The sequence below is a fragment of the Melopsittacus undulatus genome, chromosome 1 (genome assembly GCF_012275295.1).
Source record: "Melopsittacus undulatus isolate bMelUnd1 chromosome 1, bMelUnd1.mat.Z, whole genome shotgun sequence".
Lineage (NCBI taxonomy): Eukaryota > Metazoa > Chordata > Aves > Psittaciformes > Psittaculidae > Melopsittacus > Melopsittacus undulatus.
This window is the reverse complement of record NC_047527.1, coordinates 92,272,516-92,296,121: the sequence shown is the minus strand read 5'-3', so window position 1 is coordinate 92,296,121 and position 23,606 is coordinate 92,272,516. Positions and strand designations below refer to the sequence as shown.

At 36.8% G+C, this 23,606-nt stretch overlaps 1 protein-coding gene across 2 annotated transcripts in view; it reads right to left on the bottom strand.

The window, feature by feature from the left end:
• Positions 1–492: 492 nt before the first annotated feature.
• Positions 493–23,606, bottom strand: part of KDM1B (lysine demethylase 1B) — a 29,067-nt gene continuing 5,953 nt past the window's right edge. For both annotated transcript variants that reach the window (XM_034067032.1, XM_005149875.3), the window contains 18 exons: positions 23,515–23,604; positions 22,624–22,735; positions 21,840–21,956; positions 21,051–21,089; positions 19,747–19,951; positions 18,501–18,685; positions 17,692–17,868; positions 16,701–16,775; positions 14,695–14,832; positions 13,109–13,280; positions 11,997–12,124; positions 10,430–10,561; positions 9,985–10,059; positions 8,976–9,092; positions 8,022–8,147; positions 6,618–6,740; positions 4,177–4,329; positions 493–3,277 (listed from right to left, as the gene is read on the bottom strand). In XM_034067032.1, the coding sequence (XP_033922923.1) occupies positions 3,194–3,277; positions 4,177–4,329; positions 6,618–6,740; positions 8,022–8,147; positions 8,976–9,092; positions 9,985–10,059; positions 10,430–10,561; positions 11,997–12,124; positions 13,109–13,280; positions 14,695–14,832; positions 16,701–16,775; positions 17,692–17,868; positions 18,501–18,685; positions 19,747–19,951; positions 21,051–21,089; positions 21,840–21,956; positions 22,624–22,735; positions 23,515–23,604 (2,248 nt within the window). In that variant the 3' untranslated portion in view covers positions 493–3,193. The remainder of the gene's footprint in view (positions 3,278–4,176; positions 4,330–6,617; positions 6,741–8,021; positions 8,148–8,975; positions 9,093–9,984; positions 10,060–10,429; positions 10,562–11,996; positions 12,125–13,108; positions 13,281–14,694; positions 14,833–16,700; positions 16,776–17,691; positions 17,869–18,500; positions 18,686–19,746; positions 19,952–21,050; positions 21,090–21,839; positions 21,957–22,623; positions 22,736–23,514; positions 23,605–23,606) is intronic.

Here is a 23,606-nt window from a genome sequence, read left to right as displayed (position 1 = left end):
CTCCTCTTCAAGAAAAACAATATAGATAAGTGTTATCACACTTCGTTGCTATAGTGAGGCTTGCACATGCTTACAGTGATCTGTAACTATTAGAAATCTTTCAGGCCCACAGTCCTACAAAGTGTTAATTCTACAGTTATTTAGTGAAAAGCATCAAGTGGTTCACAGGTGATTTTCCTAGCTATTTTAAAATTATGGGCAGTGTTTCTAAACAACTGTTTTAGCTAAAATTCCCTCTGGCTAAGGAACACAATCTGATAGAACTTATAAATTTGGTAAAACTTTGAGGCAAAATACACTGACAATATTGTCCAAATAATATCTAACCTAGTGCTCAGTAAAGGCTGTAGAGCAGCACTTTTGAGGAACTGGCTAGCCATAGGAATATCTAAAATGAAATTGTAATATCAAATGTAATAAAGTAGATTTAACTACTAGTTAAATTAAAAGAAAAAGGAAAAAAGCAAACAAAGACACCCACCAAAACATGAGCATCCTTTGGATACTTTCCAGTTTTATTCTGCTGCCATAACATAGTCACACAGAAGAGTTGAAGTGTAACAGATCATGCTCTGCATTCAAACATGTAACAAATCTTCTCAAACAAAACATTCCCCAGTCCTTTATTTGCAGGGAATAAATTAAACACAAAAAATACACATGCTTGAAATAAATTTTAACATAGGTATCAAAAAAATTTGGGGGGAACAATAATTAAGGAATGAAGTTTCAGAACCAGCCTGATGTTCTTATACATTTCAAACAAATGTAAATTATAATGGAGCATACTTATTTTATTTACTCCTCAAACTGAAGTGCAGCTCAATATAGTTTAAGTGCCTTGGCACTGAAATAATACACAGATAATTAATATGCTAGGCCATTAGTAAATTTATCATTAATTCATCATTAGTTATACTTTCTTTAATGCCAAAAGAAGTGTGCAGCAGCTGAAGCTAAATATGACCATATTTGTTCATGTCCATCTTTATTCTCTAGAATAAAGCATTTGTCTACCTGCAAAGTTATAGATTTGAAATTCCAAGTACAAATTAACAATATGGAAGCATATGCCTAAAATCAAGCATGTTCACACAAACTTTGGACTGCAGAAAGGGATGCTGAGCTCAACTTTCCAGGCATTTCCTGTCTAAAATGCAGTGTGTTTATATGCTGTTACTAAGGTGACTGAAGTTTTGACCAAGATCAGCTGAAGCAGCTATTTGGGCTTGTAGAAATTAGGGTTTTTTTTTCCTACTTCAGAAGCACCTCTCCCAGTAATTTTGTCATATACGATAAACTAGAAAAGAAACTTGGAAGTCAAACTACGCAGCTCTCAATCTTTCCTACTTAAGCTGTGAATTGGCTTGTAATTTATGAAATTAACAAAGTGCAAATGATTACCCAAAGCAAAATCTGATGCCCAATTACCTTTTCTCATCAGAGGATTTTGTCTTGCTTCTTATAACCTTTAAATTACAATTTAATACTTGGAAATACTTTTAAACTGTACATACTACCATCTATATAGAGTAAAATTATGAACAATTACACTTTTCCTATTCATATAATTCAGCTTTAAGAAGCAGAACAAAATATATATCTGAAAAACATCTAGTTATATAAACATCTTCATCTCATAAATCAGAGATTAATTAAAGGTATTTAACAATATCATAGCTATTCTAACAACAAAATATTAGGTAAATAAAAAGAAGAATTGCATTTATTTAGTAGGATTTTTTTTAAGGTTGATTGTTGGGTTTGGTTTGTTTTTTTCCCAAGGATCCAGCTTTATGAAAATAAGCGCTGTAACTCAAAAGCTTGCTGTTATTCTTAAATGAAGAGATTAAAAAAAATAACCTATGCATGAGAACAGATGAGGGGGAAGAGAACTGGTGCTTACTTTCCTTTCAGAAGTCAGGAGATTTGTGCAGTAGTTAGAGGGAAGACGTAGGGGAAGAGATCTAAAAGTTGGGTTACATTTTTCCTTTTATTAATACTGTTTTAGTGGAACAGTATTACAACAGAGATCTGTCATTTCTATTGAAAAATACTTAATTTCCTTCCCTGTCCCATGGAAAAGCTATTAGATAGACGCTTAGGCCTTACTGAATTATACTCCTCAAGATGTTTTTAATACTTTAATTATAAAAAGAAAAATACCAACTTCAAGTCAAAGTGCAAGCCACCTTGTTTCAGCCCTTCATAAAATTGTTAATGGTTTTCCTCATTCATCTTCACTTATTTTTTAAATATAAAAGCTGAATGAGCCTTTAGGAACTTAGAGTCCTTCATCCCCAACTGTGCACTCATATCACTAAATAGTTTCTCTACTCAGCCCAGATTTCATTTGGAAGTTTGTTTTCAAAATACTCTTAGAGGTAAGAGTGCTTTTAAGCCATCCTATTTGTACATGATCAGAAGCACTAAGCAAATCTGCACTTAGCCTATTATTGTAATAAAAAATTATCTGAATAAGTAGCAGAAAGAATACTTTAAATTTCTTTAAAGTAATGTAAATGTTAATTTTTCAAGTTCCATTAGCTACAATAACCTCTTTATGATTGCACTATAAACTGTTCCAGCTGTTTGATTTAAAGGAACAAACTTGATATTCCAAAGCCCACTTTGTGGAGGCTAAGAATATGAAAAATATTATAGAAAAGGTTATTGATTCCAAGTGGAAAAAGTTGAATTCCTTCCTACAATAATTCTAGAATTTGTCTAGGCTATTCAGGCTTTGGGGAGGAAATTGGAACTCCTATGAGTATAATCAACCTGAGACGCACAGTTAGCAGAAAATTCCTATCATTATTAACTGCCAACATCTTTAATGTTGTGTATTAACTTGGTTTTAATTTGACCTTCTGAAATGAAGGTTCACAATAGCATGACTCAAGCTATACAGAAGAGGATGCTTAATAAAAGTTCCATTAGTCAAGTTGTGGCCAGGGATTCCAGTGTCACTCTTGCCAGTAATACCTTAGAATCCCTATTTATATCAGGGCTTAGACAGAGGGGAAGTGAGAGGGCTAGGGAGAAAAAGGAAAAGGAAGATGAAGATTTTATCTTCAGGTACCATACAGAATTTAAGTACCATGTAGGGAAAAGGCAGCAATAGGAAACTTGAAGATAGTTTTACCCACAGAAAACAATTAAAAATATATCTATAAACACAAAATTTCAGTACTTAAAATGCTGCTATTTTGCTTGCTTCTCGAACTCCACTCAGGTAAGCCCCTGTGACGGTCTGAGGAAAGTGCCTATTTGTGGCCTGTATTTAAACAAACAAAGTTAGTTTTTTTTCTAAAACTATTAGAAGATAGAATTTCAGTTTATAATATCAATTTTATTTTCTTCAATCATAACAAACATTTTAAAAGCCATGGAAAACTTCTTAGAAAGGATTTTGGAGGAAATACTCAAGATTTTAGCTAATTCAAAATTTGCAGGCAAGTCAGCTAGCAAAAGCAGTAGTCTGTTTTGACATCTGCATGTTAGTGGGGCAGATAAGTTCTGACCCAGTGTAGAAAGCACCTATACCATCAGTATGCATTTATTATGTTACCCACAAATGGAGTAATACACAATTTGACTGAAGGTACAGGTGGATTGTATAGTCTTGTCAAACTTACAGTTTACATGGTTCACTCCTGGCCTGAAATAGCTAACAGATTTTCCGTGCCAAATAATGTTAATAAAAAGGATTGTGTCAAACATCAAAAAATGTTAGAGTTGTAGAACCACAGAATGGCTTGGTTTGGAAAGGACCTTAAGATCATTTAGTTCCAAGCCCCCTTCTACAGGCAGGAATGCCTCACACTAGACTATGGCACCCAAGGTTCTGTCTAGCCTGGTCTTGAATACTGCCACGGATGGAGCATTTACCACTTCTTTGGGCAACTTGTTTCAATGCCTCACCACCCTCAAAGTAAAGAACTTCTTTTATCTATTCTGATTGTTCCCTGTTTAAGTTTAAACCCATCACCCCTTGTCCTATCACTACTCTGATGATAGTAGTAGTATCACTACTTCCTGATGCAAAGTTAGCATATTTGTGTAACAGAATATTTATGTGCTACCTCTAGATTAATGGTGTTGGTTAGCAAAAGATGATCTTTCACAAGAAATAGTTCCCCAATAACTTTAATCAACACTAACAGAGATACTTACCTCACCAGCAAAAAATATTTTTCCTTGTATGTCTTCAGCTATAATGTCGTAAGCTTCACCGCTTCCCCCTGTTTTCACAAAGCTGTATGCCATCTGGAGCCAAGGGTCTTTGCTCCACTGAGTAACAAAAAACTTCACTGGGTCAGGAACCTCCTGCAAAACCAAAATGGAATTTATTCACTGCAAAGAAAAGCCCAGAATTGCTTTGCTTCTTCTTATAAACAGTTACTTGTTATCTTTAGAGTATGTAGCATGATTACTATACAGATTAGATTACATTTCAGAATTAAATTCAAATTTTCTTTATTACAGTACTAACCACAAAGATAACTTTATTTGCTAGATGTGCCTGATGCCCAAAACATCGCAGCTGCACTGTTTTGAATGCAACAAATCTGGATACTATATGAGGGGGGAAAAAATCTCAAAATAGATATTCTTGCAAACAGGTAACACCAATATCAGTATCAGCCTTCCAATATCTGAAGAAGGCCTACAACGATTCTGGAGAGGGACTCTTCATCAGGGACTGTAGCGATAGGACAAGGGGTAATGGGTTCAAACTAAAACAGGGGAAGTTCAGGATAGATAAGAGGAAGAAAATTCTTTACTGTGAGGGTGGTGAGGCACTGGAACACGTTGCCCAACAAAGTGGTAAATACTCCATTCCTGGCAGTGTTCAAGACCAGGTTCAATAGAGCCTTAGGCAACATGGTCTAGCATGAGCCATCCCTACCTGTGGCAGGGGAGTTGGAACTAGATTATCTTAAGGTCCTTTCCAACCCTACCTATTCTAGGATTCAACACGTTTGTGTATGTAACGTAAGCGCTTTCTATCTTGGTAAGGCGTGATGCTTTGCTACTTCTAGCTGTTAAATGTCAAATGGTAATCTTCATTTTGGAGATAACTTTATTCCAGTGGAGAAATAACATTGCTTATCTAAGACCAGAAAATGAGCTGGCTTGAAAACCAGGTTCAGGAAAAATTTTAAAAAAAGGGGAGAAATAAACACCCCAGAAAGTCAAGAGTATCTATAGTGAAACCATGACAGTAATACTGGGTATTCTTTGTCACATTGCAGCATGAAAATTGCACATAATTCTACCAAAAAGAGCCTGGATAACAATTGTCTGAAGGCTTAGTCAACTACAACTATATCTTACACTTGAGCAGCTTGTGACAAGTAAACAGAAGCACCTCTCGTTGCCTCCTACACAACATCTGGTATCAACAAATAGACTGCTCCATTTAGGTAGCAAAAGAGAGACTAAAGCTCAAGCAATTAAGACAACAGCTAACCAAGTGTGCCAAGTTTCATGGACAACCCAGAAGAAGTTCTCGTACACCCCTGGAAGCTATCTTGTCTTTGAAAATCACACCGTGTTGTGGACAGGTGATTGAAATTCACAACTGCTATAAAGCATGGAGATGGACTTGAAAATCATTCTTCTAGACCAGAGCATCACCAAAACCAAAGACCTGTTTGCTGCCTCTACATTCTCATGAGATCACAATAGCAGGTATGTGGACTTAAATTGCATGTGATTCTGGTAACTGTAAAGCTATCACCAAATGTATGTTTTCTAGGAAAAGTCAAGCTTTCAGATACCAAGGTTTTTGCAAGATCATTAATCCTAACATCTCAAGTAAAACTTAAGAGATCACCCATGAACATTATTAGCACAAGCATTCCTTGGGATCCAACTGCTCTAAGTAATTTAAACTAAGGCATCGCTGTCTATAGAGTGGAATGCAAGTAACATTGCTAAGTGATAGTCTTCTGCTTGCCACAGATTTCTGCAAGTTTTCTATTAGTTTTTATCCTAATGAGAAGCTAGATGAAGTAGAAATTTCTATCTGTTGTTTTTTCTACACTCAGGATGCAGGGCCCTTGATAAATCATTCTGCCTGTACCTCCATCCCAAGGCAGCACAGGAAGGGTTGTTTCTTATTACAAGAGTAAGGGATTTGTTTGGGGGGGCATTGTATTTTTAGTTGCTTTTTACATAAGGGGTGGGGAAATAATAATCAAATTTATCTAGCTTAAAGCTTTTATGATGTATTGGAAGCAGTGATGACAAAAATACCCCCATCCAACTATCTCTTAGAAAAAGTGACAGCTAAGAAAGAAGCATATTTGTGTTACCTGCCTAAGGTACTGATTTTAATTCATTTGCCTTTCTAAAAATGCTTTGAAAAGTGATAGTTAATTTCTGGTTTTCAATTCATTACCATTTTCCTTCAGAAAGATCTTTCAATTCATATTTTTCACACAAGAGACCAAATATTGTGTTTTTAAGTGTGTCTCAAAGGAAGCTGATAAGAAAGGAAAAATAGCTTTAAACGTCAAAGGTTCTTTTATACATCATGAAGTAATAAGATCAAAAGCTTTATGTCTGTTGGCAAGTTAATTCATCTTTTAGTAACAGTCTTCTTTTACCTGCTCCTTAAACAGCTCACGAAGTACAGTCATACACTGTTGTAGTACTTGTTTATCATCTAAATTCTTAATGGTTGCCACAGCATCTCCAGTGACCACTGACATTAAAATGCTTTCTTTGCCCTAAAAACAAGACATTAACATATGAGATCAGTTTGAAATTAATAGGCTAGTATTTCTTGAAGAGTCCCTTGTAATTGATATTGACAGGGATTCTCAGCTACCAAGCAACTTTTGTTCTAGAGGAAAGTGGGTTTAATTCCTTAGAATAAAGACTGCATATTCTACAGTATCTATGCTCAATTTACTAACATCCTTTGATGTCTTGTTCACAGACCTTTGTTACAGTCAGTCCTATTTACAACTTGCTGAATTAACTGAAAACTTCCTATTTACCTGTTTAAAAGCTACACCAAAACATTTGGCATTTATGGTGTTATTCTTTATGAGAAACCTCTCGAGCTCCAGTTCTGTGCCAAAATTCTACCTCAACTGGATTCCAGTTTCAAAAAGGTGGTAATAAAAATAATCTATTTAAATACTAGATATATGTTGGCTTAGGCAAATACTAAATTCTTACCAGGAGATTTTGGCCCAATTCTTCTAGCAGAGAATAGCTATCAGGCAAATTAAAAATTGTATCTTGTGTCTCTGGACAGCACCAGCACATTAAACCTCATGTAGAATGAACTTAAGTATTGAAGAGAAAACTTCTGTTTAAGGGAAGTCATGTACAGGTACAGAGAGCATAGTAATGTGCTCACAGGATGGCTTCCTTTTGAAGTAAGCCATAAGTTTACAAAATGGCCTTTTAACTGCAGCCAAGTAATAAACAGCAGTTGTAAAACAATAAAAAGGTAAGAGAAAAATGTGTCATGTCTGCTTGGAACTGGCAGGGAAAAGAAACATTATGACAATGCGCTGGTTTGAATTAGTTTTGAAATTTATGAGTTTGGGACTAATCCTACAGACCTCAGTTTCATACAAAGCCTAGTGTTGGTCTTCTGCTATTCCACATAGCTATTCAGGCTAGTGCAAGTCATTAAGTGTTAATATACCAACATGATCTTTTTAACAGGATTTTTAACTAATTTAAATAAGGGAACAGAAGTCCTAAACTGGAAATGACTGGTAGAATTTATCCCATATTAGTCCATCTATAGTCAGGTATTAACACAATCTTTCTCAAAATAAAAGTATTAACTTGCTATATTAGTTTGTATCCAAAAGTAAGAAAACCATTCCCATTTATTACAAAGATTTGTCTTGATAAATAACACTGCTTCCACTTCTTTTGACAGTTGCGGGGATATGGGGAACAACCTTTGTTGTTCAGTAATTACCACACCTAGATTCCAGACTGAATTTCTGAAAGGCCAACAGAAAATAGTTAGTGCATGATACCTCTGGATCCATGTCATAGAAAATGCTGAAGAGCCCACGCTGGCTGGAATTGGGTGGAACATGACCAAAAAAATCAGCTCCTTGAATTTTACTGTCCCAGAATCTGTAAGGAAACTGCAAGGCAATCTAGAGAAAGAGAAAGATGAAATTAAAGCGTTTCGTATCACAAAATTCAAAACTGGATATGGTATATGTTCTTCTTCTAATTCCTTGTCCCTTTTTCACTCAATTAGAGACACCCAGTTCTATGAGAGGGTCTCAACAGAGAATATGTGGGTCTGTTCTCCAAGAGGGACAGGGAAGAGGAAAAGATGCTAGTCTCACAAATTGCAAATACACAAACTGTCAATTCACTATGGAAAATGCTCAAGAAATTCAGAAGAATTTTTACAAACCTAATGTAGAACTTGGTGATCCCAAGTTCTGTGGCTTCTGAACCTTGACTTGAAATTTGAACATTGTTACAGTGCTGTTCCCTGCATTACTTCTGTTACTGTTTTGTTCTAAGCACAGATTTGTGATCTTACTAGGGATCGTTTCAGGAGAAGCTGCATTTGCACTAAGAAAAGGTAGAAGATTTTACACTGGTCAAATACACAACTTTCAGTATTCTTCTGAAATAGCTTATGTATTTCTTGGGTCAAAAGGACCTAGAATAAGCATATTATTTGAATTTTGGAAGATTTAAGACCATCATGAATGCTTGCTGAAAATTAAACCTAAACTGTTTAAGTTATGAAATGATTCTGCAAACAATCTCTTTAAAAAACCCATTAAATTTGGGAAGCTATGAAAGAGAAATACATGTGATCCACAACAGCATTTTGCTCTTCTAGGCTAGTGTATACAAGTAAAAGCAAATGCATAATAATTCCTGAGGAATACGCAGCAAAGGCAACAGGGGCAAAGCAGCTAGTGTTTCTATGAAAAGAAAATTAATCTAAAATTACTTACCTTCTCAATGACTCCTGCTCCCAGACTATTAATGGCTTTAATTTTTTTTTCTGACAGCGGAGGATTAAACTGAATGGCATTTTTCTGAAGAAGGGCCAGTGGTACAGTCACTAATACCTGAAAGAAATAATTACAACAATAGCAAAAAATATTGCACTTAAGCCTTGCAGCATTGTCTTGACTATCTTGGATTATCCTTATAGGATGCAGCATAATACTCACCAGACATCTTTCGATCAGTGTCTAGTTTTACTCCCCATTAATGAGAAACTCATGACTTACATTCAGGAGAGAGCGGTCCTACAGTTCACTCTATTTAAGTTGTACATTGTTGAATTGTTTGTAGCAGAGTGGGTAACCATGCTACTGATTTTAATACCTCCTGCAATTTATAATCAGTGGCTCTCATATTAACAAAACTGCCTTTTTTGAAAGGAGAGAGAATTTGGTCTTTGCTTTCTTTTTTCTTCCTTCACAGATCCCTTCTCTTTAAATATGCTCACAGTAACACTGTTGATGTCAATCCAGTCTTGATCAAATGTATGTATAATTTTAAAAATCACTAAAGGCTAAATTACACAGCATGAAGCCAGTGGGGATACAAAGAAATACAAGTTGTCAAGTCCTGCAAGCCAAAGGGAAAAATTTTAATAGGGCAGATTCACTGGCTCAGTGGGGTAAAGCTGAGCAGGGAACAGAACAAGAAAACATAATTGTCACTTCAAAGACCAGATAAAAACCTATTTGCTTCACATTTTTATTACTAACTTTATAGTGTTTAGTTCTTCAAGTTAAATAGTACTCAAAACTCAAGCATGCTCAATGAAAATAAGCTCCAGGACATCCAAATATAGGTCACTAAAGTATATAGTGTTTTAACCTTTGTGGGAAGAAATTTGACTAAATAAGTCTTCTGAGGGGGAAGGGGAAAAAAAGGAAGAAAAAAGGACTGTACTGTGGTCACTTGAATATTCAATATTTAATTTTAATCTTGAAGCATATTAGGTACCTTTTGTGTTGTCCACACTGTTCCATCTGCAGTAGTGACCTGTACTTCCTCACCAGAATAGTCAATAGTCTGTACCTGTCGAGAGACAAATTGAAGAAGGTTATACTACAAGAATATACATATGGATTCAGACAATGGCAAATACAGCACCAGTCTGAAAACTAGGAAAGGTTTTCCAATAAATATTGAAAGAAAAAAATAGCCTCCATGGAAGCTGAAAACAAAACTCATAGTGATTCTAACATATAAGCTCATCATATCATAACATGTAAGTACTGATAGTCCTCAAAGAGGATTTCCAGAAATGGTGAAAATGGCCTCTCATTATTATTAAAGACAAGTCGAAATAATCACAGGCATGTATTTGTCAGGTCCAAAAGAATACAAAGATATGACTGACAAAGCAGTCCCAGACAGGCACCACATCAACATTTTCCAGACTCACTGGGAAATTCAGCCGGATGTCCAGCCCTTCTGCCAATTTATCAATCACAGTAGAATATCCCACAGTTAGAAGAGTGTGATCTCCAGCAAACTGTGCAAAAAATTCATTGTGGTCCCATGAGCGTGCAGATACCTGTGGACAGAACATAACTAGCTGTGTTTACTGGTGAGCTGACATGGCTGCTATCAAAAGTCCCACAGTTTAGAAGAAGCCACCCTAATTCCCTTCACAACTGGAAAAAAAAAGAAACCAAAAAGTGTATCACCAGAATGTATGGCAACACTGAGAAAATCAAAGAGCTTGTTTAGCTAAGGGCACTGTACAGCGTAGGAATTGCTAGATTAAGAAATGTCATGAGTCGGTCAACAGCAGGTACTTTATAGATCTGCTTAGCAGAGAAAACAAGGAAAGCAGTACAAAATCTCAGGTGGATTTCAGTGGATTTTTTTGTTTGTTTTCTGTCTCTAGCAAAGAAATCAGATTTTACAGTCTTAAAACTTCAAAGAAAAATGGAAATATTTTATTTCCCAACATCAAGGGAAAAATGAGATACTGAAAGATCTCAGTGGAAATTTTCTGTCACTTCTGAGGTTCCTCCATGATATTTTTCATTGACCTACCCCACCCCTGCAAACTCAGTACAAAAGTGGTGATTGCTTAGTGCAAAAATCACTAAGCAATAAAAAAAAATCAGAAACAATTCTCAAACTGCTATTCACATGCCAGTTCCTATCACTGCAGTTGCATTTACTTCATATTTTGAGTTTAAAATTGAAGGTAAGATAGATTTTAACATTTTTTCTTATTTCCTTGGGTGTTTATGAAGTGTGAAAGCTTGACACATCAAATTGTTTTCCACTGACTGCCCACAGTCTTGCAAATTTTTGTTATGTTATGTGCTTCTCAGTTCAGATTTGTGCATCTGCACAGATCAATCAGCTGTCCCACTACAGTTGACTCTAAACATCTTTAACCCAAGCAACAGGATTGAGTAAATAATGCAGTGCAAACAACATCATATTTTGATATCAATTTCCTGAACCTGCTTGGTTAAAACTGAAGTTGCAAGGAAAGCCAAGTATCACGTAGTCAACAGAATACCTAGGAGCGCTGAACTGGGGCCCACCATCACGGTGTTGGAACACTTCAGAAGTTAAATGCATTTATTCTCAAGATACCTAGCAAGGTAGAGAAATACCTCAGTTTTTAAACACAGAACTGAGAAGCAGAAGTCACAGACAACATCTGAGGAGGAGTAACTCTTCTGTGAATCCTACCACCCAGTATCTCAGCAAGATGTCCTACTCCACTGCACCATCTATTCTCACCTTCCATGTTAAGGAGGATCTCACTGGAAGTATGTCATGAACTCCTGCCAGATTACCTAATGCAGCGCTGTAGTCTGTGTCTCAATGCATTTAAAGAACATTTTTGGGACACAGGAAGTGTAGGGGTAGCTGATCCCTCCTTTGGGACCATGGGATGGATCAGATGATTTCTCAATGTTGCTTCCATCCCTATTTCCTATGAAACTCAACCACATCAGAACACAGCTGTCAAAACTCACCTGAGAGAGGTTGCTGCCACAGGCATACTCCAAATTACTGAGATGGAACTGTAATACTTTTTCTTCAAGCTCACTGAACTGGATACCAGATTCCTGAATAAATGCTTTATAGATCTCTTGTATTTTTTCTGTGAAAGAACATGTTTAAAACAAGGATATATCATGGTTCATCAAAAGTCCTGCTACATTTCAATACGCTGTTCTCTGGATCACAAGATTTTCATGCTTATTGTTATTTTGCACCAAGATGTTTTTCTTCTCATAGGAAAAGAATAAAAAGGCAAGAACTTTCTGGTGATAAACAACTTTGTTGTTTGATCACAGATTTCCCTAGTAAGTGAGAAGCTCTAGGGTAAAATAGAGGTTAAAATTATTTCAAAGAAAATAAGAAAAGAAATACTGCGACAGCACAGCTGGGCTAACCAATTGAGACAGGTTTTAAATTGTTTAGCTATCATCAGTGTACAGTAGAAGATATTTCAAGGAAAATACACCATAAGATAATGGAGAATCCTTGCAAATAAATCCTTGCTTAATTTTTACAATACCAGAAAAGCTGAGGAATTTAATCCAGAGTTCACTGAAGAACATAGGAGCTGCTAATTCTCTTACAGAATCCAGCTGGAAAGATTTGGAAGGCAGACATTTCTGAGCAAGTTTTTGTTGTTGTTGTTGAATGTGCTTTCATGCTGTAAGTGTGGTGGGAGGCATTAGCAATGGAGATGGGAAAATTCTTGCCAGCAGAAGCTATATTTTAGAAAGATTCATCAAAAAGTGTAAAAGTTGTTGATAACTATGGCCTGCTTCAGCAAGGAACACATCCTTGTAACTGCTAGTGCCACTAGTTACACTGAAAAAGCTACTGCATGAAAATAAGATACTACATCAGAAGTCAGACAGTACTATAAAAGCCTACCAATTAGACTTCCTTAAAAGTTACAAGCAACATTTTGGTCTGTGTGTATACAATAGTCCTCCACAGAGCCAGGTTACCACTGCTGGATTTAAGGTCAGATGTATATCCATACACTTCTAAAATGTCTGCTGTAAAAGCCAATATAAAAGTATGAACACAGCCAACATCTTCACTTTGCAATACCTCTCCCACTTACCACCAAGAGGAACATCTTGATGTTGAGTTTTATCTTTTCTCCACTCAGAGACGACATCTAGGATGGCATTGAAATGAAAGTCCATACGTTTATCAATGGTGGGATCTGTTATTCTTCCACCTTCTTGGATCAAGTCACATTTCTCCCCTAGTTTGTGCATTTTAATGCCAAGCTTAAGAAAAAGACATTTTATTGCACTTTAAGTATTGAAAAACTGCAGTGCGTAGCCTGCTCAAAATTATTTAAAATAAGGTAAATCCCTCAAATTTAAGTGATACCACTTTAAAAATGTCCATAACTTCAGATAATTAGTCAGACTAACTCAAACTTTCATTGTCTTAAAACTGGAATGCCAACAGTTTTTTATTCCATTGATTTTTCAGTTTCCCCACCCCACTTATCCATCCTTTCTCTATCAGGGATTTGCAGAAACCATATCTCCAACTTTCCTCTTAGGCCAGGTGCTGGTATAGAAATGTTTGATCTGGTCATCAAGCACAATGAACCAGTGTCCTTTATTTCTACTTTACCTTATTCTCTAAATAGCCATTAAAATAATTTCCCAGAATTTTCTTCTGCCTGATGCCCAAATTCAGGAACTGACAGGATGTTGCTTGCTAATTACCTCCAATTTTATTAACAAGCGAGCAGAGAAAGAAATTATTTGGAATTAAACTTTCTAGAGTACCTTGCTCTACTTGTCCAACTTGTATCAAACACACAACAAAACTAAATCAGAATAAAGATGTTTTTATGTTCTACAGTCTAAAGAAAATAGCAAATATGGCACTGACTTCTTCCTAGGGCCCTGTTACATAAGGGTGCACTCCAGTTTTTCACAAATCCTCACAACTCTCTAGGCTGCTGGTCACCACTGCAGATCCATTCTCAAGAAACAGTTGTACTGTGAATGAAAGACAGTATCAAACGACCACAAAGCGATGGGCAGCCAGGATATTCAGAAGCCATTGCTCCTCACCTCATAACTAAAACATGATTAAAAAAACTCCAAGCATCCTCATGAAAAAAAATCCACTTATGACACTATAGAGCCCTATACAGTTAAAATAGCATGGGCTGGATTTGCAAGCCTCTCTGAACAAAATCCATACTCTGGTTCCACTTGGAGTTACTCAGCTTCCTGCCCAAAACCACCCAAATGAAACCAAACAAAAATCTAACTGTAGTGTGTTTACATTAGTAACTGTTGGACATAATTATCTTAACGTGTGTAGAACTGAACTAAAAATACAGAGGCTGAGCAAAGGCAAGCCCATCTCAGAAGTATATATGCTGACAACATGGCAATAGCCTCTGACAGCAAATCCTTTCCAGAAAAAGGAGAAAAGTGGTTTCTTTTGGTTCTGAAGCTGGAGCTTTCCTTTACATAATGTACCATTCTGCAGCCCTTCTTTGTTCCCAGCTGTTATCAAAGATATAGTAGCAACACAGAGTTTACGTGCACTGCAGAACAGTGTTTTAATCATATCATGAAAATGGACTCCCACCCTTATCCAGCCACTCAAACCTGGCTTTAATGACAGTTTTTCATTAGTGATAATGCATGACCACTGCAGGGAACCCACTTGCTCACACATTAGTGCCATTGGGTTGTTGACACATCCATTGACAATTTGTGCACCTCTTCCAACAGTTACTCCTTTGAATGTCTTGTCATCCCACACTCGGCCACCAATTCTGTCTTTAGCTTCCAGGATAATGACCTATGACACAATGCAGCTTAGTAAATTGTAAGATTTGATTACATTAAACATCTGCTCAACTCCAGAGCAAAGGAGAAAATGAAACACAAAAAACCCCAAGCAATCCAGCAGTGCTAATAATATTTTATTTTTATTTGTGGATATTGTCCATTTATGCATTTAAATTGTCTTTGAAAGGTTAGCCTTCAGAATATACACATATAATTGTTAATTTAAGAAGTTACCCTAACAAAAATAGGCTTAAGATGTATTCAGGACATCTCAAAATTGGATTTAAGGCTATTCATATATATGTTTAAGTGCTGGAGGCTATTAAACACAATGATCTGGGTGCAGTGTCCATCTGAGGAAATCCATTAGAATATTCCAAGAAAACCCCATTCTCATGTATTTCCACCATTCATACTCATTCAGCACCCACTACCTGTCACAGACACAGGATATTGGACTAGGTAGATATTTGACTGATTATGTTTACACCTACTTATGTTATCTTTTTATTTTTAGAGAAACATCATCTCTCCAGAGCAGTAGAAAGCAACAGTGTGTGTATGTGTGTGTGTGTGTGTGTGTATATATATAATGTATCATATGTTTTAAAAAAGGCCTTGCCAGTTGATATTTATGTATTTTACTGCAGGATAGCTTTCCAAAAGACTTGGTGTACAGAAAGCCTGTACTTCAATTTGCTATTTAGCAACCAAAGAATGAGATAATGGGCCTATAGGATTCAGGGAGTCACAAATATATGCATAAATGAACATATAAATATGTCAGTCTAAAAAGTCAGATGCTTATTAATTTCCTTAAACATCAGCTTTGCAAATACTTCATATGTAAAGAGTCCCATAGAATGTACAATTATGTCAACAGGTAAATATTGTGAGATCACACTGTCAAATATGAGAAAGGCAAAATACATGAAATTTGCTTGTTTTTAATAAGCAACAAGGAAGCACAGTAAAGTGCACAAATGAAAGAAAATTTCACCTCATTTAAACAGCCATTATTATTTACAGTCACATTTTTTGGACATGATTATCTCCCCTGTATGAATGTCTCCTCTGTTCTACCAAACCAAGCCTTTGTAAAATATTCACTGCATGCTTTGCTGAATTTTAGATACCAGTGAATGCTGTTTTAAACCAGCACATTTACTCAATAAGCTTCTAGATTTTACAAATTATCCTGGGCTCAGCATTAGCAGTCATTTTTCTCCTTAGTAGTTGGTGCAGCACTGTGTTTTTGGCTCTCAGCCTGAGAACAGCGCTGATAGCACCGATGTTTTTAGCTATTGCTCAATAGTGTTTACTCTGACCAAGGACTTCCTGAGTCTCATGCTCTGCCAGGGAGGAGGCAAAGCTGGGAGGAAGCAGAGACAGGACACCTGACCCAAACTAGCCAAAGAAGTATTCCATACCACAGCACGTCATACCCACTATATAAACTGTGGGCAGTTACCCGGAAGGGCTAGATCGCTGCGGGTCTGGCTGGGTATCAGTCAGTGGGTGGTGAGCAGTTTTATTCTTTCCCCTTGTTATTTCCCTTATCATTATTATTATTATTGGTAGTAGCAGTTGTGATTTGTGTTATACCTTAGTTACTGGACTATTCTTATCTCAACCTGTGGGAGTTACAATCTTTCAATTCTCCTCCCCATCCCTCTGGGAGCCAAGGGTGAGGGACTGAGCGAGCAGCTGCGTGGTTCTGAGTTACCGGCTGGGCTTAAACCACGACACAAATTAAGATTCCCTATACATAAATGTCTGTAACAAGAATGTAATTATTTTTTCTTTCATTTTAATGAAGAACATTTCCAAAGCAGAGGAAGTCTAATTTTTTATGTAGTGTACTCTAAAGTTTCATACCTTAATTCCAAAATTGTGCAGCTGTCGGGCTGCTGCTAATCCTGCTGCACCAGCCCCAACAATAATGACAGATTTCTAAAAAATAAAAAAAATACTTTTATAACTAAAAATAGAGCTAGAATAGAAATTATCATTGCACATTTATTTTTCTTCTTGCTAAAGTTAAAAATACCTGTAGGTTTCAGAAGTCTAGGCTCTCTTGTCCTCAAAAGTAATCAGTGATAACTTTTAAAGATGACAGTACATTTAATATAGAGAAAAGATAAGTTGTAGCTTTGAAAATAGTTACAACTTTTAAGGACTTTAAAAGCAGATGTCTCAATTTCTTTTAACGGAAACAGCTGAAGTTATTAGCCAAGTAACAAAATGTAACTGAAGTTGTCAGACAAAAAACATGCTTATCTTGTCATGATTTCAATCACAGATTGGGTTGAGCAGTAAATACTATTTCATAAATTAAAAACATACAAATACACTTTCCAAACATAAAGCAACTTACAATTTCTAGGAGATATTCCAGAATGCATTAATTAATTTAATAATTAATGTGTGCCATCAAGCAAATTGTAGTTATAAACATGTACCCTGTAATCATAGTTCTTGCAAACCAACATGGAATAGGAGTTTCCTCACATATGGAAGCAGAGGTGTATTGTAAGGTTAAGCCATGAGAAGAGCATAAGTGTATCGTGTATTTTTCACACAGTTCCCATCCACCCGAAAAGCTCACAGGAAGTGCAAATCCATGAATTCCATATATTTTAGTGGAAACAAAAACCTTTCTGCAAACAGTTCAATGCCTATAGTTTCCAGAACTATTGAAGACAGATGAGAACCATGTGAAAAACATGCAATGTGTTTGCTTTTACATGTAATTTTACCTATTCCAGTTGTTTATGCAAATGAGAAAAAAATCCAGAACCAAAAACTTATGACATGTGCCATGTAGTTTTATAGCACTAATTATGTAGGGATTACTACAGCAACTTACGTTGTGGTATTCTTTAGGAAGAAGATACTGGTCGGGACTGACTGACAAAATCCCTGTATTAATTAGTCCTTTCCTTGTCATAAAATAAAGTATCCTCTCCATTTCTTGTACGCAGCGAATACGCACAAGCCCTCGAACAATGATGTGATGGATACATTTTTGAGGGGTAAGAGCCTCCTGCAAAGGAGAAACAAATAAAGTTGATTTTCCAATATTCATTTTTTTCATGCATTCACATCATATTTAACTTGTAAACCAGGTGGTAAAAATCATGAATCAGGCTTCTGAGAGCATTTTAAAAGCAAGTTGTGTGGAAGTTTCTTTCTAGCCAGCTATACTCAGTAAACTAACAATTTATTAAGTTAGACTAACTTGGAATAAAAGCAAATGAGTCTACCAGACATTGTCACAAGCTCCATGGTGTGCTCCATTACTATAGAAATTGAAATGCATCCTTGATTGCAAAAGTAATCTACCTGGTGGCAATGCTCACAATGACCTTCCAGTAGAATCTATTCCAAAATGGTATTCCAGCTAAAAATAGATCCGTATCCAAAACCTTCATATAAATACAGACATCAGTTTCTGAAAGCTTCTGTATGTGAAGTTCCAGTAGTTCCATTGAAGGCAGTGTCACAGAGTTAGCATAAGTAAAAAGACTATCCCTGACCAACAGTCATATGAAAAAAGAAAATCATAAAGTACCCACAAATACTGTTTAAAAGTTAAACCAAACATCCAAGAAGAGAGTCCACATCCCCTAAAAGTAGCTATTTTTTATAAACAAATTAACTATTAACATCTCTTACCTTACAGTTTGTATACCACAGAGCCAAAATCAGGTTTCTCAAAGCCAAGTACATGGTGGGGTCTCGTGAATATTCTGGGAACTCATAGAGCTCATCCAGTTCCATAACATCTGGCCTCACACAAAGTGCTTTCCCACATTCATTGGGCTGATAAAAAGGCTGGAAATACTTGTTCATGCCTGGAACTGAATAAAGACACAGCATGAACCAGTCATATTCTGATATATCTTCACCACATCCTTTTCCCTCTTAAGATGATCCACTGACCTCACACAGAAAAATAAGTAACAAAGATTTCCAGCCTCTAGCCACCTTCAGAATGACTTCATTTAAATTGCTGTTCCCTCTCCTACCCTCTAGGCTGTGCAGTATTAATTATTGTCCTGCTACCCTATGGGTATGTCTTGGACCTATCAGAGCTTCATTTTTGTCAGAGAAACAGTATGTGCCCTCAGATGCCATGATGAGTACAACAAGGAACATGATCAAAACTCGAGTCTAAGGTTCATCACTGTACAGGCTCATGCAGTACTCTGAAACCCTGCAGTTTCAAATCCCAGTACTGCCCAGAGTGGACAGTAACTAAAAGTAATCATCTTCCACATGCAGTATTGGCAGCAATGAAGTTTTCTGCTTATGAAGCAGATAAATATCTGTTGAATAGATGAACAGATTTATTTTCAGCACATAAGGAGACCAGAGCCAGCTAAGACAACACAGAAGCTGAACTTCCCTCAAAGCACTCTCGGAGATGGGTACTGGAATCCTGAATTCCTTTCTCTGTACCAGACCTATTCTGCAGATCTGCACTCCCAGGCTATCAGCCTCAGATCTGTCATTAGCAAACAAACAGAATCTGAGTGCCTTAAGAAATCAAATCCTTTTCTCCAAAGCCCCAAAGATCCACAATACCAAAACTAGCAGAATTGTGTTTTGTTTTGATAAATCTTCATTTCCTTAAGAGCACAATGTTTAAGTACCCACATGTTAATTTCCTATTTCTATAAACAAATGACAAGTGGTAAACAAAAAGCCTATGCAGTCTCTGCTTACCCCCTAAAGAAAAGCCATACAAAACGAGTAAATTGCATCAAAGAAATACAGAGGCAGTTACACAGAGTGTGTATCAGTGCTGAGAACAGAACCAGTACTTCCAATCAGGAGCATTATGCGTCTTATAAGCTCAGTTATAAGACAAAATTTATCACACCTACTTAAGCAACAGAGCCCTGCAGATGGCCCTTACCAGTCAAATTAGGCACGCTCTTTACGTGCTCTAACTTCACAAGGTTGGATTCACCAGGTAACCGATTGGTGCTGGTACAGGATGGACTCATGCCCACGCAGTCGGGATAATATGCAGCTAGAAAGGGAGCTGCCACACTGTCTTTCAGCAAAGGAGGGAGTATGAGCATGGAGTACCACCAATGGTCTGAAACTTCAGCCACTCTCTGGCCAAGCGGAGAAGTGAAGGAAAGAGGGGAGAAGAGAACATGTCAGTACTTTGAAAACATTGGGAAAATTAATGAATTCCCCCCTCCCTCCAAAACTGAGTCCAGTAAGCACTAAAGTACCAGTCTCTGAATTGTAAGTCATAAAGACATTTTCTCTCCCTCTTTCCCCTTCCTCAGCCTGACACAGAAAACTGTAGCATTAATCCCTTCCTCAGAAATGGAGGTGAAACTTCACAGACTCCACATCCATGTGGAAAGCAAACAGATGAGACATGCCATGACAACATATCTATGCCTTATCAGGCCCTTCATAAAATATCCACAGGCTTTTATTCATCCAAAAATCTGAATTTAGGAAGGTCTACGCCAACTGATCAGTTTAACTTAGGTTCCACTATCCCCTTCAAAGACCTTCTAAAACCCTAAAAAAAGCTAATGATTCAGCCTTAATTTACAAGTCAAACATATATTAAGGAAACAATCCACGAAGCTTCTACAAGAGACCACAAAAAGCTTTGTTTCCTGGGATAGAGGTACCTCAGGTACGCTTATCAACATTGGCTTACTGAACATCAGACGATACTATATCTGAAATGCAGGGTTACGTGATCATAAACCCATTGAAATATCAACATACATCAAGTCAAGTCTTGTATTACGAGGGAGAAGAGAAAGTAAACATGTTTTGATGTTCTCTTGCAGTCGTTAGAAAGAGGAGACTAGCTTGACTAAAGAAAGAAATGACCTGGAAGTCAGGGAAATTTTAGGATGGGGAATTCTATTTGAAAGCTGGCAACTGAAGTCTGTTTTGCCTTGATCAAAAATGAGAATTAGGAGTAAACCTTGAATCACAGGCCACAGCTCAAAGACACCACGAATCATCTAAAAGCTAATTGGTATGGTAGGGCTGAAGAGGAAAAAAATGAGAAAGTAGAAGGCCCTAGGCTCTGTTGCAAATAGCGTTTGACAATTTCCTGAGCAAAATGCATAAATACTGCCACAATTGGCCAAAGGACCAAGAGATGAAAGAAATGTGCCATACTTTAAGAATGCTTTCATATTCTAGAACAAATGAGGAGGAACAGTCACTACTCACCAAGTCCTCAGGCATGGAACACTGGTCTGAGCCCTCACCCTGAAAGAAAAAGAAGCACTATCACAGCTATTCTTAAGCTGTACAACAAAAATTAAATGTAAAACAAAGTAATTTGTCTATGGCATAGTTTTTTAAACTTAAAGTGTTGGTTTTAGCCTTCTGTAACAAAGATGATTATGTTAGTCAAAAATAGTATAACACATACATAATTAAAAAACTCAACAGACCGTAAATTAAAAACAGGCCAGAAAATGTTTCTGATTTGTTAAGTTAGTTTCTATTGATCAGACATTAAAATATATGTTCTATTCCATTAAATGAAGTGGAACACTGAAACAAACAAATGAAAGGGGAAAAAAAGGAACTTTATAGAAAAATTATTTCACATTTTCCAATGACTCTTCCAGTCTTGACTGTAAAGGACAGTTTCTCATTTATTTTAAGAGTATCTTTATCAAGATTAAATGCTGACCCTTCAAAATTTCTTATGGTCAGTCTTTTCATGTTATATTTTTAACTATATAGATTCTATGGCACTTCAAGGGCTTCTCCAAATTTCAGGACTTAACTTCATGCCACAGCTGAGAGTTTTCATGTAAAGCCCCATGACAGACTTGCTAGAAATGAATTAGAGCTTATTGAGCATGGAGGCCTGTCACCATGCAGCTCTCCAGGCCATCAATAGTTTTGACATTAGGAATATTAAGCAGCAAAAGAGAAATTAATGTGTGCAAACAAGAAATATCAACTTCTTGTTAGTTTCAGTATGAGCAAATTCTTCTGTGTTACCTTGGTGGAATTGTTCAGTTTCATACCACACCTGTAGGTTTTTGCTATTTGTGGTGTCAGCTGGATTTCCTTTGTCAGCTGACGCCATTTACCACAGTCTGACTTTGTGCACTGCACCTACAAGTCAGAAAACAAACATGTTTTTACTTGTTGCTTCCTGATTACAGATAAGATTAATGAAGCAAAACTAACCAATTAGAAAGAAGAGAGATGTGAGACAGTTGTCACATACAATTGTTAAATTCATTCTCATGTAATTCTCAGGTCGTATGCAGAAACCTTGTGCCCATCTCCAGTAAAATGGGATTTCTCCACAAAACCTAACTTCGAAATTAATTCGACACCCAATTACTACAGTCTTCAGTGGGTTTTGCAAGCATTATTGCAAAAACACATTGTTCACCACTTCAAAAACAAAATCCCCAACAGCAATATTCCTTGCATTCCAATCTCTCTTCTGCTCTCTTTACCAGGGAATTAAAAAAATCTGGTTTGGAAGTCTTTAACACTTGTACTTTCTTATATCTCCCTTTTCTCTGTCAAGTGTTACTCTACCATCTAAGCTGCCACTCACTGAAAAGTGACCAAAGGCTGTCCTTTGTGGGGTGTGGATATCAATGACATAAGAGCTGATCAGAATTATCTTGAGCTTTTCCACAGTACTCTAATCCTAGAAAACCCCTACAAAAAACTCAGCTGACCTGCTGCTTGAACATACAATATCAGAAACTCACATCAGAACGTCCCATTGAAATATATCCTATTAAATAAATCACCATCTTACCCAGTATGGAAGCTGTTGATCAGCCATGAAGGCTTTTGGACTGGGCTCACTTTTACCATTACTTGTCCAAATCCTTTTCCAGGCAGTATATTTCTCATAACCATCTTTATGGCTAAGAAGAAAGAGAAAAGAACAAGCAGTCAGAAAACCAATTATCTAGTTAATTTTAAGCAACAGCAGTTACTCTAAAATTAAACATTTTATGTAAGGACAGAGAAATAAGGCTGTATAGCGTCCTATTAAAAAAGAAGAGTCATGGTTCTTAGGACAGCAATAAATTGTATCCTGACCAGTATGTCTTTTTGATCATGATCACACTTCCTGGTACCTGAGACCTGGACTGAGTCACAGGTACTGCTGAGCACATTAACATGTGAAAGTCTTGGCAGAGCTGGACTGGACTTGATTCCCTCTCAAATGGGAAGGAGCTTGGAGATGCATGCAGTCTGTGAGCCTGGCCTGTCTTCATGGCCACTGAACTGCAAGAGTCAAATCTGCTCACTGATTTGATGTTACAGAGAGGCAAGGTCTCCTGAACTCATACTGTAAAGTGAATTTGCTTTATAAAGGAAAATAGAGTTACTTAAAACTGTTCTCCTATTTCAAATTTTCTGACATTGTTTTAAAAAATAACAAAAGCTTCAGGAGAAGTGTATACACAAACCAGCCTGCCTGAAGTAACCACTTCATTCATGCTGCTGTGTTTAAGTTGATGATTAGTCCATAAAACACCTACAGTTTTAGCACCACTATTTAAGTTTCATTTTGCATAAAGCAAGCACAAGGGAGGAGTCTTTGTATTATGTTTATGTATGTGATGTTTCAGCTGTTGAAACGACTGCCGAATTTTAGTAAGTACTGAAAAAGCACAACCTTAATTGGCAAATCTACCTTCGGTAATAGTGGTCAAAACATTCATTGCAGAAGTGCTCCCCACAGGAAAGATGATACCATCTAGATGTATACCCATTTTTAGCACATCT